We start from the raw sequence: 17,616 nt of genomic DNA, 5'->3' as shown, positions 1-17,616 counted from the left end.
CTGAAACAGTTGCTGGTTTAAGCCCTGTGTTGAACAACTTGTGTCCTAAAACAGAGTCAGAGTTCTGTAATTTACACTTCCTAAAGACAAACTTGCATTTACCACTGGAGAGTAGCAAGATGGAAAGGTCAAGGAGAAAAAATGAAAAAGAAAAAACCACTCTCATATAATTTTCCATTTATTAGGTTTACAAATGATGAAACCAGTTGCAGCTAATGACCTTGTGTACAGCCCCTCTCCTCTTGGAGATGGAAGTGTTCAATCCCTTTCACTCACTGTAACTGCACTCCAAAGAGCTGACTGATGTTTAACATGGAGAACAAACCATGATAAAGATTTAGAAACGAGGTGCCATTCGAGTCCTAAAAATCCAGAGACAGATCTTTTACTGCTCCTGGAAAGGGCTCTGCTTTGCACAACTTCTGCACACCAAACTGCCGTCTCACTGCATCTTGGGATAGAAAAATAAAGTTCCTGAGAAAAGGAAAAGTGAAGGCAAGTAACTCCAGGGATCAAAATGCATGGCTCACCACACTGAAACTGCACTGAGACTGAGTTGCCTGCAGCAAGTTGTCTTATTTGGGTACATTTGTATTTTCTGTAAAGATCCAGAGATACGTTCTTCCTCCAGTCACTGGAGCAAGATTTCACCACTGTCAGCAAATTTGACTGAGAAGTGACTGATTGGAGAGCAATTTCATTAAATGCTAAATTAAGCTCTTTTGATTTTCTTTTCCATTTTATGAGATTCCTCGAGTCCTTTCATTCTGCTCATCCTGCTAGACACTTATGGGTAACGCTAAGTTGCCCTACTCCCACAGCATTCCTTCCAGCCAAATCTGAGCTGTCAGTCCAATTGCATCTATCAAGCCAACAGGAGATGGTTACATCAAGACCAGTTCTCAACACATCTTGACCAGCAGACAAATATTCCAAGAAAGAGGGCCTCAGGAATGAAGAGAGAGTTCACTTACAAAACGCTTCCAAGCCTGTAAGTGATGTCTAAAACAAGTTTTAACTAACCATGGCCTGTAGCTGTGTGAATTCTGTACAAAATTAGAAATATGCCCTACAAGTCACTAATGAAAGGGTCAGAGGGACTATGAGCAAAGAAAGAATTATAATGGAGATGAAACAAATACCATATACCAGTATCTTGGGCTGCATTTCTAAGTAGTTATTGGCCTTTTGTGGTACTGTCAGCAATGTGAATTAAGCCATGGCTATTTTCCTAGTAGAACAGTGAGAAGAGTCATTTAACGCCAGAATGTCTTCCGGCATTACACTTATGAATGTTTACCAATACACTAAGAGCAATGGATGAAAAGTGCTCAGCGTGCCACATCTAGAATTCAGGCTGCCTAGGCTGTAGTCAGATTTATCCAGAAAAGCCAACCATATCCTGGCCTGCACCAAAAGCTGTGCGACCAGCGAGTCAAGGGAGGTGATTCATCTCTGCCCTTGTGAGACTCCACCTGGAGTAATGCATCCAGTTCTGGGGCCTCCTGCACAAGAAATACCTGGAGGTGTTGAAATGGGTCCAGAGAAGAACCACAAAAATGATCAGAGTGAAGGAACACCTCTCCTACAAGAACAGCTGAGAGAGTTGGGTGGGGTTGTTCAGCTGGGACAAAAGAAGGCTCCAGGAAGAACTTATTTCAGCCTTTCCATAAAGAGGACTTATAAGAAAGACAATTTTTACCAAGGTCTGTAGTGATAGAAGAAGGGGTAACAGTTTTAAGCTGAAAGAGTGTGGGGTTGTATTGGATATAAGGAAGGCATTTTTTCAAATGAGGGTGATGAGACACTAGCACAGGTTGCCCAGAGAAACTGTGGTTGCCCCATCCCTGGAAGTGTTCAAGGCCAGGCTGGATGGGACTTTCAGCAAGCTGGTCTCATAGAAGGTGTCCCTGCAGAGTTTGGCAGAGGGATTGGAACTATATTTAAAGGTCCCTTCCATCCCAACCCATTCTATGATTCTATGGTTTTATAATCCTATGAAGGAACTCCAAAGCTTTCTGTTTTAATATTGAAGTTTCCTGAGCTCCTTTTAAGCAGCTATCAGTAAATTCAGAGCAAGTATAGTAATAGAACATACTTCCCTCATCTTAAAATGAAGGTGAACTTCCCCACAAGGCTTCTTAAAAGAACTGCCCAGTTACATGAAATTGCCCCAGGAGAAATACAAATCTTAGAGGTCAGCTTTTACTAATGGTATGGGAGGTTTTAATAATTTAAACCAGAAAGTACTGACTCCAACAATGCTCTGATAATCTTTATGTCAAATATAATAGGCTGTCCCAGAACCTCATTTTTGGACAATCCCTTGCTTGGTGCAATTTCAGTCTACCAACTCCTACATGTTTAGGCACCACCTCTAAGCAAGCTCTGAATGCAAACTCTTCTACTTCCTTATCTTGGAAGCAGTCTCCCCGTTTTATAGTAGCTCACCACAGCTGTCATCATAATGCATGGCAGAAATCTGCCTGTGTCCAGACTTGTCTGGAATCCCCCTGGTCTCTCAGCAGAGGCTTAGCTGCAGCCATACAGCCTTTAGCCATCTCACAGTGTGAGTTAAGTTTGCTTATCTCTGTTGGGGAAAAAAAAAAAAATAAAGTGCATCTGTACATTAAGTGGAGGCTAGTCACAAACTGCTCAAATTCCTCATGCTATCTTCCTTTTTCCCATGTAATAAATTCAATTTCCTTTTGCTGTCTTCCCTTGAAATTGTATTTTTATTTCTATTGCTTCAGCAGAATTGACGTCTACTATCCTAAAACCAGTCAAATTTTGCTTTTGAGGTCTGGGGTTTTTTTAGGGGAAGGGGGTGTTATTTGTTTGCTTTTAAATTTAGTAGCATGCATGGGTTTTGCAACTCTTTAAGCACAGCAGCTTTTATATTCTTAGCTAGCTCCAACATGTATAAGCAATGTTCATACAGAAGCTATTAGCTTACATATCTGTTACTAATAATAAATAAATAAATAAATAAATAAATAAATAAATAAATAAACACACACAAAATTCTTAAAATCTTCAGAGGCTGACTATGCTGATTTTAGAAGGTTTATAATTTTATAACCTCTAAGTACTGGAGGGAAGAGATGGATATATTCTAGCCGATTTTGCAATACAACCCCAAAATTGCCATGTTTAAAGACAGTCCTGAGCAGTGGTTTAGTGTTCTAGCTGTGCTGGTCAATGGATTATTTTGGTCTGCTATTATTTGATACTCAGAGTGAAATGTCACGAAAATCACTCTTAATTTATATCCTGCAAATAAGTGTTCCAAAGAAGAGCAATACAAAATCTCAAAAAGTCCTTTAAATAATATCCTACTATGATAACTGACCAGCTGAAAGAACTAACTTTTAAAAGGCTAAATCTAATGTGTACATTTTAAAACAGATTTCCCGTACGTGTTTGACAAGTATACCTTTGCAACACAAAGCCCCTCTACAGGCTCCCATACAGAGGAAGGAATAATACAATGTCTTGAAGTAGTTGATGTCTACTAAATTGCCAAAGTGATTTCTTCTTGGTTTGCTTTATTAAATTATGTTTTAAATGTTAGGCTAATGAACTATTTCTTAATTATGTGGTTTTGTAAATACTTACGTGAATGAGTTGACATTTGACATATTGCACACATGCTGAACGGTACATCCCAATACATTTTAAAACTCTAGTAATTCTTGTAACAAAGGAGAGTGAGAGATTTAGACACCAATCTGACTTCCCCTGCATGAGTTCTACAACATGAAGCAATGTTTAGAAAAACCCAGAATAAATTATTTGAAGGCTAAAGAAAAAGCAAAAGTGATAGATTACTGAGAAAAGTGTTCTAGTGCAGAAATCCTGTAAGAATGTCCAACAGTCTCCAAACTAATGGAAGCTATATTGTTCCAAACATTAAAAAAACCTGTCAACATGCCAGAAAACTTGTTGGGAAAAGGAACTATCCTCCACCAGCTCTGTAAGAGAGGAATTAAGTGACCTCATTAAGAAGTCTTTTCTATCTAGGACACTGGAAAAGAAATCCCACTGTTTGTTCATATAAGGTAGAAAGACGTTCCACAGACTAAAGCGTAACTTCATACAAGCCTTGTGAATTACTCAAAGTGCTGAAAACTCCTGAGAAGAACCAGATATTTGCAGCTGCTGCCAGTGTGCCATAGCATACCATTCCACTGCAGTACTTGGCACTACAGTAGTAGCTCATTTAAAATTAATTTCGTTTTCATTAATAATAATCCAGGGCACATTTAGACTATAGGCCACTACTTTACATTTGAATCCTATGAGATCATGATGTGCTAACAAAGAGAGATACCATAGTTTGGAAAGCAAATGCACAGCACAGTAAGAGCAAATATGCACAGCATATAGGGCCTCTGCCTTCAGTGCAGCAGATTATGTTTAGGTACCTTAAAAGTCTCTCTCTGGTCACTCACACACCTGTATTTGTTTCATACAATGGATGCCAGTAGATGGCTTTGCTCCTCAGAGACCCACCTGCAGAGAAGCTAGATTTAAACACATGCACTTTCACCCTGAGAGCTTCTTCTGGGATCAGGAATCCAACTCCAGCTCTGGCAGCAGCCAGCCTTACTAAAGGTTTCTCAGCAGCACAAGCAAAACTGACTTTGGTCACATCAAATATGGGCTGAGAACAGGAAGGGGTGGCCAAGATCCCTCCACCTCCTAGCATGGTAAAAGGACACACCAGAAGTACCAAGTGTCCCCTCCATAAGAAAGCAGCTCCAACCCCATTTGCAGAGTTGGAGCTAATGGCATAGGCTGCTTCCTCTGACACTTTTGAATACCCCCTCCAGCTTCCAGGTGAGGTTAAAGGATCAGCATGGCCTCGCAGAGCTTGAGTGATAGCACAAGAAGCAGCCAGCTGGTAGCAGCCTCTGCCTCAGACAATATCAATTCCTTTGCCCAGCCTATACCTAGAACCAGCCCCATAGTGATCTTGTACCTCTGTGGAGGTTCCAAATGCCAAAGAGCAAAGTAATATTTAAACATCTAAAGACTATGCAGAAAACTGTAGTGGTAGTGGCTAATTTTGGACGTATATTTTCTCCCCTCTTTTGTTTCTTCTAAATATCTGCCATGCACCTTATCCATCCCAACCCTTACACTGCTGTTATCACCAGTATAGCTAAACAAAAATATAAGACAAAATTGCTATAGAAATAAACTTTGGCACACCCTTTCCACCCTGTTCCCCCTCCTGGTCTGAGACACACTGCTTTTTTGGCATGCTTAACGACATAGGTTGCAAGAGGTTTCACAATGTTATTGGAACCATGCAAATTACCACCAACAACTATGCTTTCTGAACATAAGAGATATAAAGTGAAATTATCTCACAACCAATAGCTGTGCTTGCGGTTTTTTGTTTGCTTTTTTGTGGTTGGGTTTGGGTTTTTTTAATGGAGGTGTGAAAAATGCTTGGCTGTGCATTTCTTTTGCACTGGTGGCTGCAAACATTTTCAATAGAACCAAGAGAGAGGAGCTTTGGTACAATTAGATGGCCAGGTGCTGGGGACTAAAGCTTCTCCAGCCTCTCCCAGTGCTCAGTGTTTTATCTTCAGCTTTCTATTCCTGAATTAGATATTAAACATACTAAGACTGGTGACAGAAACACTCGTGGATGCTGAATCTGCTTTCACTTGTCTACAGCACTACAAAGCACCCAAACACTGCCTTGTTTTCTCATAGATGCCACTTGGCCAGTACATTCCACAGGTCTGTGGTATTGTTACAATCCAAATGGCATGGAAACCAGTCCCATGGTTTTCCGCCGAATACAAGAACCTTTTCTACAATGACCCAGCACTTACTCACGGTGTTAATCAAACAACAGTTCCATAGCACAATATAGTCAACACTGAGTGACCTGAAAAAAGAGACAAACTACAGTCCTAAAAGTGAATCAGTTTATAACCCAAGGCCACACCTCAGAAAAATAATTTCTTTAAAAAACCACAAACCTTCCAGAGCATGCTCCCCACCGGGTCAGATGGCTTCTCCCTGCCCCAACCAAGTGGTATGCACATATGCATATGTACCCACACATAAAGTACCTCAAAAATAGCTAAAGACATTAAGAAACACTTAATAATTTTTTACTCATCTTCATTTATCAGCCCACAACTTTGAGAACTTAAACTACAAGCTGTCTCCAATGAGATAGCCCTGTTCAAGTATTGTGAAAAGATCTGTTCCTGAATTCTTCAAGCCTAAAGAAGTGTTGGCATTTACAATGACCAAGGAGGAGGACAAAAAGGAAGAAAAATTGCATCAGTTCTGCTGAAAATTTGTGCAATTAGTTTAGTAACTGGACCACAATGACCAGCCCTTTCTTGCTTGCAGTTACAGTCAAAGGCAGAAGTTGTTTTGAAATGCAGTTTACTGTTCTGATTTAGTAAAGTTTTCCAAAACCTGGTGACAGCTTGCTCCCATGAACTGAAGGATCCCCAGCTGTATTCTCAGTCACAAATAAATACCATATCCCTCACACAGCAGCTTTGAGCAGTATTTCAAAAGCAAGAGTTGCATAGATGATTCAGTGTAGTGAGTGAAGAATGTAAACTCCATTTTGAAAACCTGTGGTCTACTAAACCCTCTATTACTCCGCAAGACATGTCAGGCTCTGTCTTGAACAGGGTTCTTTAGCAGCTAATAGACCATGTTTATTGGTGCTAGGTTTTATAATGTCTCAAGCGCTTATATGTTAAAAGGCTTGCTGGACAAGTCATGTAGGACTGATGTCTCTTCTCACTTCCAGCTTACATCAGAGTCAAGCAAAAACTGTGGAAACTCAGGACTGCTTTTCTTCTGTCAGACTTATGTATTAGCTCTGCTAGAAGCTGCCTCTGAAAAAAACTGTGATACTTTCACGGATTACTTCAAAGAAGAAACTGGCTAACAAGTTCATGAAACATTTGGCAATTACTTCTAAAGCACAGTGGAAAGCTGGATAGTACTTGGATGGAGATGAAAGTGGAAAAATGAGCAAACTATTCCATCTTTAAGAAACCACAAAAGGTGGTAAAAAAGCAGCCAACCTTCTGGCATAGGAAATCCCAGCCTATTCAGAATAATGTAAGACTACAGAGGGAGACAGTCAGTAAAGCTTCAACAGAATAGCTTCCTAAGCAATTTAGGAAATACCTTTTTTCATATACCTCCCTGCCCCAAAGGTGGCAAAAATCCTGCCTAATTATTGGGCCAAACAAAACTGCTTGCAGATTCAAGCTGACTATGGGAATGATTTCATGCAACCTACTGGAAAGACAGTTCTAAACTATGACTATCTGAAAAAAAAACCCCAAAAAACCAAAAACAAACCAGCAGAACTTGTTCTATTCTTCTGGCAAAATACCAGTACAGGCAACCACATTTCTCCAGCTTGAAATATGTTTGCAACTGTCTGACTGGTATGTTCCTTTACACTTTTCTTCATCTTTTGTTCACTAATGTTGCTAGCCATTGGATAACCAGTACTTGGTGCACCTATGCTTAAACAAAATAATTTCAGAGCTGTTGTTAAGGATGCAGCTGTATAAAAAGATAAAAGCTTGCAAAAAAAGTTCCCTATTTTCAAATAACTGATACAATTTAAGGGAGTTGTATCATAAATATTTATAGCAAGACAATGTCTGAGTTCAACCGGAAGGCAGAAATCAGTGAGAGAGATATTTTTATTTAAAATACCAACCAAAGGTACAGGACATTACATCATCCTGTCTAGTTTGCACACTATTTTAAGTGAAAGACCACATTCCACTCTCTCAGATCGCAAATCCAAAGGCACTCCTATTTTAGCTAGAACATAAGAACAAGGAGTTTTCCACTGAAGCAAAAGTTTTCCAAAGTCTCTACATCCCTATGGCAAGATTATTTCTCCAAGAAGGCAGCACAGCAACATCTCTCTCTGGCAATTATTCTGAACAGCAGGATAAGATTTAAGAAAGGGCATTTCATCACATTCAAAATGAGCACAACCCTTCAAGAAGAGCTGAAGGGAGAAAAGCTCCAATAAGCCTATTACATATTACAGGCGATCTGGATGGACAATTAGTTATTTGCCACAGAAGCAGACCTTTGGGTCTAACAAAACAAAGTTTGTGACTTTTGCTAAAATATTTCAAAAAGAGAACTGCTCAAGTTACAAGACATTAAGACATACACATTCCTACTCCTCGATCTTCTGATTTGTTAAGCAACCACTGAGGGCAATTGATATTAAGTAATTAATTTTGTAACTGAAATGATGCAAGTGTACTGACACCCTTCCTGAAGTTACAAGAACCAGAGACAAGAAATCTGACCAAAACAGATACGACGTTGTTTTGTGGTAAATCACTAATTAAATTTTAAATTGATTTGATCAAAATGTATCAGCTATTGTAAATAGCAACTATTTTTGCAAGCATATATCTTTTTTACAGAGGGAGCATCTTTAACAACTACTCTGAAACAGATTATTTTGCTTAAGAATTCTTTTGCTTGCAGGTGCAACAAGTACTAGCTATCATCCTTGTGCAAAAGTCCCAGATAAAAGGTTTGTCACACGCAGCTGTCTGGGAAAAAAGTTTTCAAGAGCATCACAGCCAGATAAACAGAAAATCTCAAATCCAGATTTTACAAAAGAAGTCAGAACAGTATGGTGACACATGTAGAAAATGTAATTCTACAGACCACACAATGAAACTTACAAGCAAATAACTAATTTTAATGTACATAATCTTTGTTTTATCTAAGAGGAAAAACCCGTAAGTATTAGTAAACCAATGTCAAATGTAAAAGAAAATCACACAAATAAAAAGAGAAGCAGGGAGATATCTCTATAAACCCTGTGTAAAGATAGAAGGCCAAGCTACTGGTAATTTAGTAGGACCATCTTCAGGACTTGTGGACTGCAACATGGAATGTTGGTTAACTAAGCAAAACCCTCAAAATTAGAATGTAATTTTCTTCAAAACCCTGCCATTAACCAAAGGCTATTCATCCTCTCAGCTGTAGATTATACAGCTGTTATTAACAACCTTTGAAAATGAAACAAAATATTTTCATTTTACCTCTAACACAGCTTGTAATTTTCTCTCACTATTGCTAAAGCGTCTGAGACCACAGGATAGCCCTCAGTTGTACTTAGTATCACTGAAATGTACAGTTTAAACAGCCAAAGCCACTAAAAATGAAAATGCTAGTAAAGTTTTGAAAGTCTTGACTCTTTTAATTAAAATTTAACACCTTTCTAGAAGTGCAGTGATTTGTTTCAACAGAAGAGAAATGCTAACGTTGAATGGCTGAGAGTGTTTTATTGCCAAACCTTACACCCTACGAGACCACATCAAATTAGACACTGACCAACAGTGGCATTCACAATACAATTGTCACATTGCCCCCTCACTGCTGCTTTTCTTTAACATGCCTCTCCTCTACTTTCATACAGAGCTGTGCTATTGCTGTTTGCTTACCATACCTGCCCCAGCATGGGAATGGGTCAGAAATTAGTTAAAAGTGGCCATTCCCACCAGCTGATAGTGATCCTTCACCCAGAAAGTAAAAAAGCATAAATCCTCTGCACTGGAAATCAGTAGGAAGATTTTGGTATAGGAGGAATGAGAGGGGAAAAGAGGTCAATGCACTGGAGCTGCAAGGAGCACCCTGTGAACCCAGCACCATCTTTTGCTGCAAGCTTTATTATGGAAGGAACGATCATTACATGAGAAGGGGAAAAAAATAGAAAATAATGATAAAGCATTCAAATGGCATTGACCACTGTTACCCAGACACTGGATCAGGCATTTGTAAACTCTCCCTATCCAGCTTTCTTCTGAGTTGCTCTAGATTCACAGTGTGAGTGAGAACAGCAATCTTTCTTTCTGCAATACCAGTCTAGTATTTGTCAGACACCTGCCCCCCCCTCTTCCTTCCCCATCTAAAACAACAACAGCAACACTTACCTGCTTCTGGATCTGGAGGAATCCTCCACATATACAAATTGAAGTCATCAGAGCCCGAAAGGATGTACTGTTAAGAATAAAAGTAAAAGCAGTTTAAGACAAAGTATCACCTGAATTATGTTATTTTACTATTGATCTACTTCCTCCAAACCAAAAATGAGAAAAAAAGGATAATTTGCATCATTCTTTGCACCTCACTGAACAATGTACATTTAAATGGGGAAGAAGTACCAGCACAAAAATACTGCATGCATAAACAGACCAAAACTGAAAAGCATACTTCAGATATCTAATATCTACTGCCCAAAGTGTACGTTTGCTTTGCTAAATAAGCCCGTGAATTTTGGTTGGCTTTAATATAAGCATGACTAGATCTAGATCACACTCTCTATTTTTCAGCCTACAACTCTGGTCTTTTTTTAATGTTGAAGCATTTAATAGTTTTTTTCTCATCTCCTGAACTACCAAGGAAAACTCTATCAAACACATACCTAAGGAGAGAGCTGCCATGTCCATTACACACAAGCATGTCCATTACCCATCAAGCCAGACATGTCTACCAAGACCATCAAAATCAGTCATTGAGAATAATCTTGAACACCAAACAAAAAACAAAGCTAAACATTCACTGCCAGCATGTCTCAAGTGGTTTAACGCCCTCTCCTCACTCCTGCCCGTTTATCACACTATTCATTTTTTCCCTGGTCATAGTTACTATGAAGAGATGGAAGGCTGCCCTTTTTCAGCAATGCACAAATGATAAACAATCTCTTTATTGTGCAGAACTTGAGGCAACATGCAATTTAAAGTAGCTTAATGTACTACAAGCAGGCACTGGAATGGCAGGTGACATTTGACATGGTAAAAGCTCATGCCTCTCAGTTCCGAGAGGCCACAAACTGTGCCTTGCCTCCAAATACTTATTCTCCAATAAATGACAGGGAGTACAGTTTATTTCTCTCCTAAATTAGAGATTAAATGACACATAGTGGAACCAATGGCAGATTACACTTTCAGTTATACTGGTGTAGACAGTGTAAATCTCTATTCCTCCACTAATGTCAGGCTGCGGTTTAATTAATACAGTCAAGAAGCTGAGGTTTTCATTTTTTTATTATTATTATTATGTTAGCGAAAGGGAGAAAAAAAAAAGGATCCAGTTTGTCCCTTTTCTAACCTTTGACGAGAGACAAATTCTGTTTTGCTTGGCTCAAATATAACTGGTTTCTGCCTTTCATTCTCCAGGGAAACATAAAATCATTAGGCAAAGCAACACCAAGCAGTGAGGAGACAAGTTCTGGAATAACACAGGACTGAGAAGCAAATAAACAAAAAATACACGCTACCACAGAAAAAATGGCTATCAATTTGCATATATTCAGTTTGCAATGCTAATTACATTAACACAGAGTTTGGATGTTTTCTGTCAAAAAAAAGCAATAACGAACCACTAAAATCCTTTCTCTGATTTCCTGCTATCATAATCCAACCATTCTTTTTTCCCCATTTTTAAAAATGCAGGATATGAGTAAACACTTATGAATGCAATTCTGCTCATTTTCTCACAGGTAAGAAGTACTGATCAAACAAAAGCTCCTTTAAAAGCTTGTGCACACTAGCTCAGAATCACTCATAAACCCATACTTTCTAAGCCAGAAATTTATTTCTACAAGCCAACATGTTCAAGCACTTAGGCAATTTACCTTCCAAACCGATCTGACAGTGCCAGGAATATGTGCTTCCCCTTTCATTTGACTGCTCATAAATGTTAGCCCACAGCAGGCCGAGCCGCTGTGCCAAAACTCCAAGGATTAGGGCTCATACAGGAAACATCCCAGCAATTAGAAAGAAAGCACCTCTAATATGTTTTGTTAAAGAAATGCTACGTGGAAAAAAAAGTCTCATTTATATAGAGATGTTGCCAATTGTTACTATTTATTACCAAATTGTGTTCTTGAAGCAGCAACCGGTTTGCCAAGGACACATGACTAAAAACAGACTTTTAACTAAAACACCAAGAAAACTCGTACTTGAATTTATGACCATGACTTTTCTTTTTCCCCCCTCCACGTATCATCAAACAACAATGACAGGGCCCCAAAGTGACAGACTTCAGCTATCCTGCATGAGGCACGCAGGACAGAAAAAACATGTTAGGTACATGCTGGGAATGGAGTGTCTGTGAGACCCTTCAAACCTGCTTCCAAAATGATTTGCTGAGGAAGGCTCTGTGTATCCTGTAAGACTCAGTGGTCAATTGTGCAGGAAATCTCATGTGTCACTGCCCACAGAGCATTACCTGTGAAGACCACTGACCCCAGTATACTCTGTCTTGCTCTGGAGATAGCAAAATTTAGAGTGCCCTTGTAGTGATGCATAGTAACAGCAACTTAATGCACTGTCAAGAGTATAAACAGGAGGTCAAGATAAGTGATTATTCCCCTTATCTGGCATTTTTGAAGCCACGCCTGTGGTTCTGTGTCTGGCTTGGGTCCCCCAGTACAAGAGTCACACTCACGAACTGGACAAAGAGGGGACAAGAGGGCTGCTGCAGCTGAAGGCCCATGACCTGCAGGGAAAACCTAAGGGAACTGGTTTTGTTTAGCCACGAGAATGGGAAGGGACAGAGTAGACCTCAAGAGTCTCCCACTAATCAAAGGAATACTGAGCAGCCAGGGACAGACTCTTCTCAGGGGCATGCAGTGGACACCCAGGAAGCAACAGTCACAAGACACAGCAAGGGCAATTCCAGCTGAGCACAAAGGAACAGCAAGTTCAGGAGCATAACAAACACTGCAACTCAGCCCCAGAAAGATAGTGGAATCTCCACTCTTGCAAATCCAAAATTTACCTGAACAATTTCCTAAGCAATCAGATCTGATTTTGAAGATGCTTTGCTCTGAGAAGCAACTAAAGTCAGGTGATCTCCAGAGCTCTCTTCTGACAGATTTTTTTCAAAGATTGCCGAAATAAGAAGGGAAATAATTGTCTTGGTGGATTAGGGTTGGGCTTTGGGTTACAGGGGGGAGGGGAAGGAGGAGGGGAGAAGTGAACAGTGTCAGGAAAATCACCCCTGAAACACTTATGCTCCATCAGACATCACAGCTTCATGAAAGTGATAATGGCAGGAGAGGCCACAGCAAAAAGAACTGCAGTTCAGCACATGGATTTGTGTAAATCAAAGTGATCACAATTTGGGGAATTTAAAGGAAGAAATTGACAAAGTATCTTAAAATGGTTTACAGAATCATAGAATAGCTGAGGCTGGAAGGGACCTTTGGAGGTCACCTGGTCCAATCCAACTCAATCTGCTCAAGCAAAGCCACCTAGGAGGTGACTTCCCAGGACCGTGTCCAGATGGCTCTAGAGTATCTCCAATAGCAGAGATACTCAATCCAATCCTACCTACTTGAAAAGACCATGAAGTCCTTCACTTCATTATCATTTTCAAGCCTAATGACATTTGCACTGATCAAACACACTTGCTAAAGTATTCTGGAGTGAATTAAGAGAAAACAAGTAGCAATGAATTAAGCATCTGCAATGCAATTATGTCCAGCCACAAAACCAGCTCAGCTCGGGATCTGAGCTGAAAAAGTACTTATGGCTTTAATCTTGACACAAGACAGCCATCAGTAAATGCCAAAAGCATTAACTGATAAAGTCATGTACACAAGTTTGATGTTGTAAGCAATGTGCTGTGAGTAGTGAACTTTTTATAGAAAACTAAATTTTATTTTGATGGTTAAGTCTGGCAATAATCACTAGAAATTGATCATATTCCACAAAAAATCCAACTATTTTGTATCTCTGCCATTACACCGCCACCACTGTAGCAGCCAGCATTGTTTTCCGCTCTCTTTCCCTGTAAGGATACCTTTGGGATATGTTTTCCTCCTGTTCTGACAACATAAAATTGAATTCCCAAATGCATTCCTTTTGTCTCTTTCTGTAAGACTAGGTGAGATGGGTCTGACAAGTAGAAAGCAGCTTTTCTGGTCAAGACCAAGAGACTGCCAGAAGCACACCATCACGACTGTAGCCACTGCAAGAACAGTGCGGCACATGAAGCTTCAAGGGCGGACACGCAAGCTGCCAAAGTCAGAAACATGCCTGATGTCACTCACATGACATTTGGAAAACAATCCTCAATTCCAATTAGTAGTTTCTGCACAAGACAATCAGAACCTAGGGCCTCTAGAGAGCACAGCTGGACTGATGTTACTAGGATATTTACCATCTGTGAAACATTTTCTTTGATATATTCATTATTAATATAACAATAAGCCAATAGTTCACTGTACTAGTTCACAGTTGTAGAATAAGGCTTAAGAAAACTAAAAAGTCAGTCCCTAGTACTAGAAAAGTGAAAGAAATAATTACTATTAAGTTCACCAAACTCTAGTTAATAAGGCTCAAATGCTGAGAGAATGGAGTAGACTTCTTAAAATGAAGGAACAGAAAGGAAAAAAAATAGAAGGGCTTGAGGAAGCGGAGATAAAACAAAGTCATCCTGCATGTGGTTAGACTCCACTTTAATTGTGAACAAGGATTTTTGGTCCCGAGGGGATAGATTCCTAGCAGAGTATCTTCTATTCACTCACTTTAAGGACAGAAGCCCAGATAATCAAATCACAGAGGCAAGCCATGGGGAGGCAAAACCCTGTGCATTCACAGAGACAACTAAATAGCTAAGACATCAAGCACTGTCCTCCTTCCATCCTCCCCCCCAAAGACAAACTCAAGCTGAACATAACCTCAAGAACCTCAGTGCTGAATTAGGAATCGGACCAGACCCTGCATGAGGAGCTCAGATGTCTGGGAGGAACAGACCAATATTAAACCCACCTGTTTCACTGTCTGCTTTTTTGCTGCTGTATCTGACCAGGACTTCAGAAATCAACATTTACAATATTCACGTGAAGACAAGATTAGAGAGAAAAAAACACTTGCTGGTAATACTGGAGTTTTTTTAGAAGGGCAGAGTCAGCTTCTATGCCTAGCTGTTAGCAACAATGACAGGAAAAGGCTTCCAGATGACTATGAGCTGCTGATTCAGAAGTTTGCCTTAGAAGGAAGAAAACTCTCAGGCATGGTTAGTCTGTTCCTGGGAAAAAATACCAATTCAGTCTGAGTCTCAAGTGCACAAAAAATGCTTAAAATGAACCACCACAGGAACCTGAAAGAATTATATTGGACTAGCACTCCCCACTCATTCCACTGTAACTCTTCTCATTTTCTCTCTCTCCCCAAGGAAATTACAGCAGTTGATATAAATAAATGAAGATCTAATCTGCTTCTGTAGTCTAGTAACAGTAGCATTAGCATTGCATTTTTCAGAGTACTACCACTCTAGGGAATTTATTTTTTGTTCATAGCACTGCCAGTTTGAAAGCTTTCAAAATCCCACAAGCTACATTTCCTCAGGTGCTACTAAATATGGATTATTGAAATAATTTTTTCTAAACTGCACCTCATTTTAGTCTCCAATATTCACATTTCCTGCTCCCATAAAATGTCCTATTGCTTATGACCGATATCAGAGAGATTTTTGAGTTTTTGGCCCTAGATAAAGGACTAGCAGACACGGATCACTTTTCCAAACGTATCAGCAAGTCAGCAAGAAGAATGTACGAGCCTGTCAAAAATGCACAAATCAAAAAGCACCATCACCATATAATTATAAATGTATGCTCAAACAACAGAAAAAGGCACAGAAACTATAACCATTTTAAAACTAAGTACTGCTAAGTTACTAGCAGGAAAATGCTTGTCAGACTCGAATTTCATGCTGCTGTTGACAGCTTTGAAGGAAACTAAACTTCTTAAATCTCAATTCCCACTCACTTTGGCATGTCCACCTTTTCTTCAGAGGGGTCAGTGAAACTTGGGGCAGAAAACAGCAGAATAAACAGAATTTTTCTCAGGGTTTTAGTGAGCTGTCCCTTAGCTTCCTCAAGTAGTGCAAAACCCACATGCTGGGGAAGAAGCACAGAGGCATCCGAATTTGAAACAGTTAGGCTGGTGTTTTGCATATGTCCTTAAAGAAACAGGATGTACAGGCCCTCTATTTTACCTTTAACATAACATAATTAATGCGTGGGATGTGGACTTTTGTTTCTTTTCCTATGACAACAGATCAAGAATCTGGTTTAGGGCAGTCTGCTAGGCTCAAGTCTTAATTCCTCGAGACTTGCACATCATTTCTGTGGTGGAAAATGCACTGATAAGCATTGAGGAATACACAGTTTGACACGAAGCACCACTGAAGTCTGAAAAATATTGTTTGTCCAAAAGAGACTGGAAATCACCTGTGGAAAAGGAATCCATTTACATGAAGAGACTGGAAATCACCTGTGGATAAGGAATCCATTTACACTAAGAATATAAAAACTGTGTATTTATCCAAGGAGGAAAGGTTTCCTAAGTAAACAGGGCTTATGCCATTTTGTTCCTTGTGACAGCTCTCTGTCTCCAAGAACTTCTGAGCCTAACAGCCAATTTCAAATTTAATAAAGAAGCTGAAGATTCCAGAATTATGGACTGTCCAGAAATATTCTTTTGCAAAAGGGCAGCTGTCACATAGAGGGGAGGGAGATACCCCGTAAGTAGCCACTGAAAACACAGCAGTACCATAGGTACATCCTACTAACTAAACATCAGGAAACCCAAAAGGGAAGTCATCCTTGAACCCAACAAAATCCCAATGTGAACACAACAATCTGCTTCTCATGGAACTATTTCAAGGGGGATAAGCAAGCTATAAACAAAAAGAAGCAAAGCATAAGAAAGTTCCCCTCATGCTCAGATGTATATTTGTGTGTGATTGTGTGTGTGTGTGTGTGTGTGTATATATATATATGCAAGTATATAAAAACTACAACCATGAACACCAGTCTTGTTATACATTACATTTTGTATGAGAAGTATTTGACAGAACATGCACAATTTTTTTTATAGCTGCTTCTAGACCTTTTGTGGTGTCAAGACTGCTCTACACATCTTATTAAAAAAAAGCTTCCCCTGCTATTTTTTCATTTAAAAAAATACAGATAATTTACAATTTGATCATAATTTCATGTTGTCTGCATTTCCTGCAGGTAGAAAACCCACAGACTTACTTTCAATTCATCTTTATTGTTAGAGTATCTACTAACCAGTTGGGAAGCAAGGTAGGTACACAACTATGGAGGAGGAAAAGAATCTTCCTATTCCAAAAGCATCAAGAAACAAACAAGCAAGCAAACAACAAGGCAAAAAAATTAAGGATAACAGTCAATTAGTCAAGTGTTTCCATTTCTTTGCGATTCCTGATCTGTCAGGCTGGTACCTTTATGCTGATGAACCTAGGTGTTGACGAATCTAGGTTTTTAGTATAGAATTCCCACTGAGTGCAGCTTGAAAGACTGCTGTAATCATCACCAGCTGACATCCTCAGCAGGTCTGAACCCCACCCACATGTCTTGTGCTAACACTGGAACCCCTAACAGCAGTAGTCGGACTCAGTAGCCACAGCAGTGAAACCTCATACAAATTGTCACGAGTCATTCAATATAGTATTGCCATGTATGTATTTCAGGCAGATTCTGTAGGGTCAGATGGGTGCCAGCACAGCCTAAGGGAAGTACAG

The 17,616-nt window shown here is 39.6% G+C and overlaps 1 protein-coding gene across 2 annotated transcripts in view; it reads right to left on the bottom strand.

The window, feature by feature from the left end:
• Positions 1-17,616, bottom strand: part of DCAF5 (DDB1 and CUL4 associated factor 5) — a 68,351-nt gene that overhangs the window by 9,379 nt on the left and 41,356 nt on the right. For both annotated transcript variants that reach the window (XM_040068198.2, XM_040068199.2), the window contains exon 7: positions 9,987-10,053. In XM_040068198.2, the coding sequence (XP_039924132.1) occupies positions 9,987-10,053 (67 nt within the window). The remainder of the gene's footprint in view (positions 1-9,986; positions 10,054-17,616) is intronic.

This window comes from Hirundo rustica, chromosome 6 (genome assembly GCF_015227805.2).
Source record: "Hirundo rustica isolate bHirRus1 chromosome 6, bHirRus1.pri.v3, whole genome shotgun sequence".
Lineage (NCBI taxonomy): Eukaryota > Metazoa > Chordata > Aves > Passeriformes > Hirundinidae > Hirundo > Hirundo rustica.
This window is presented reverse-complemented; position numbering and strand designations above follow the sequence as displayed.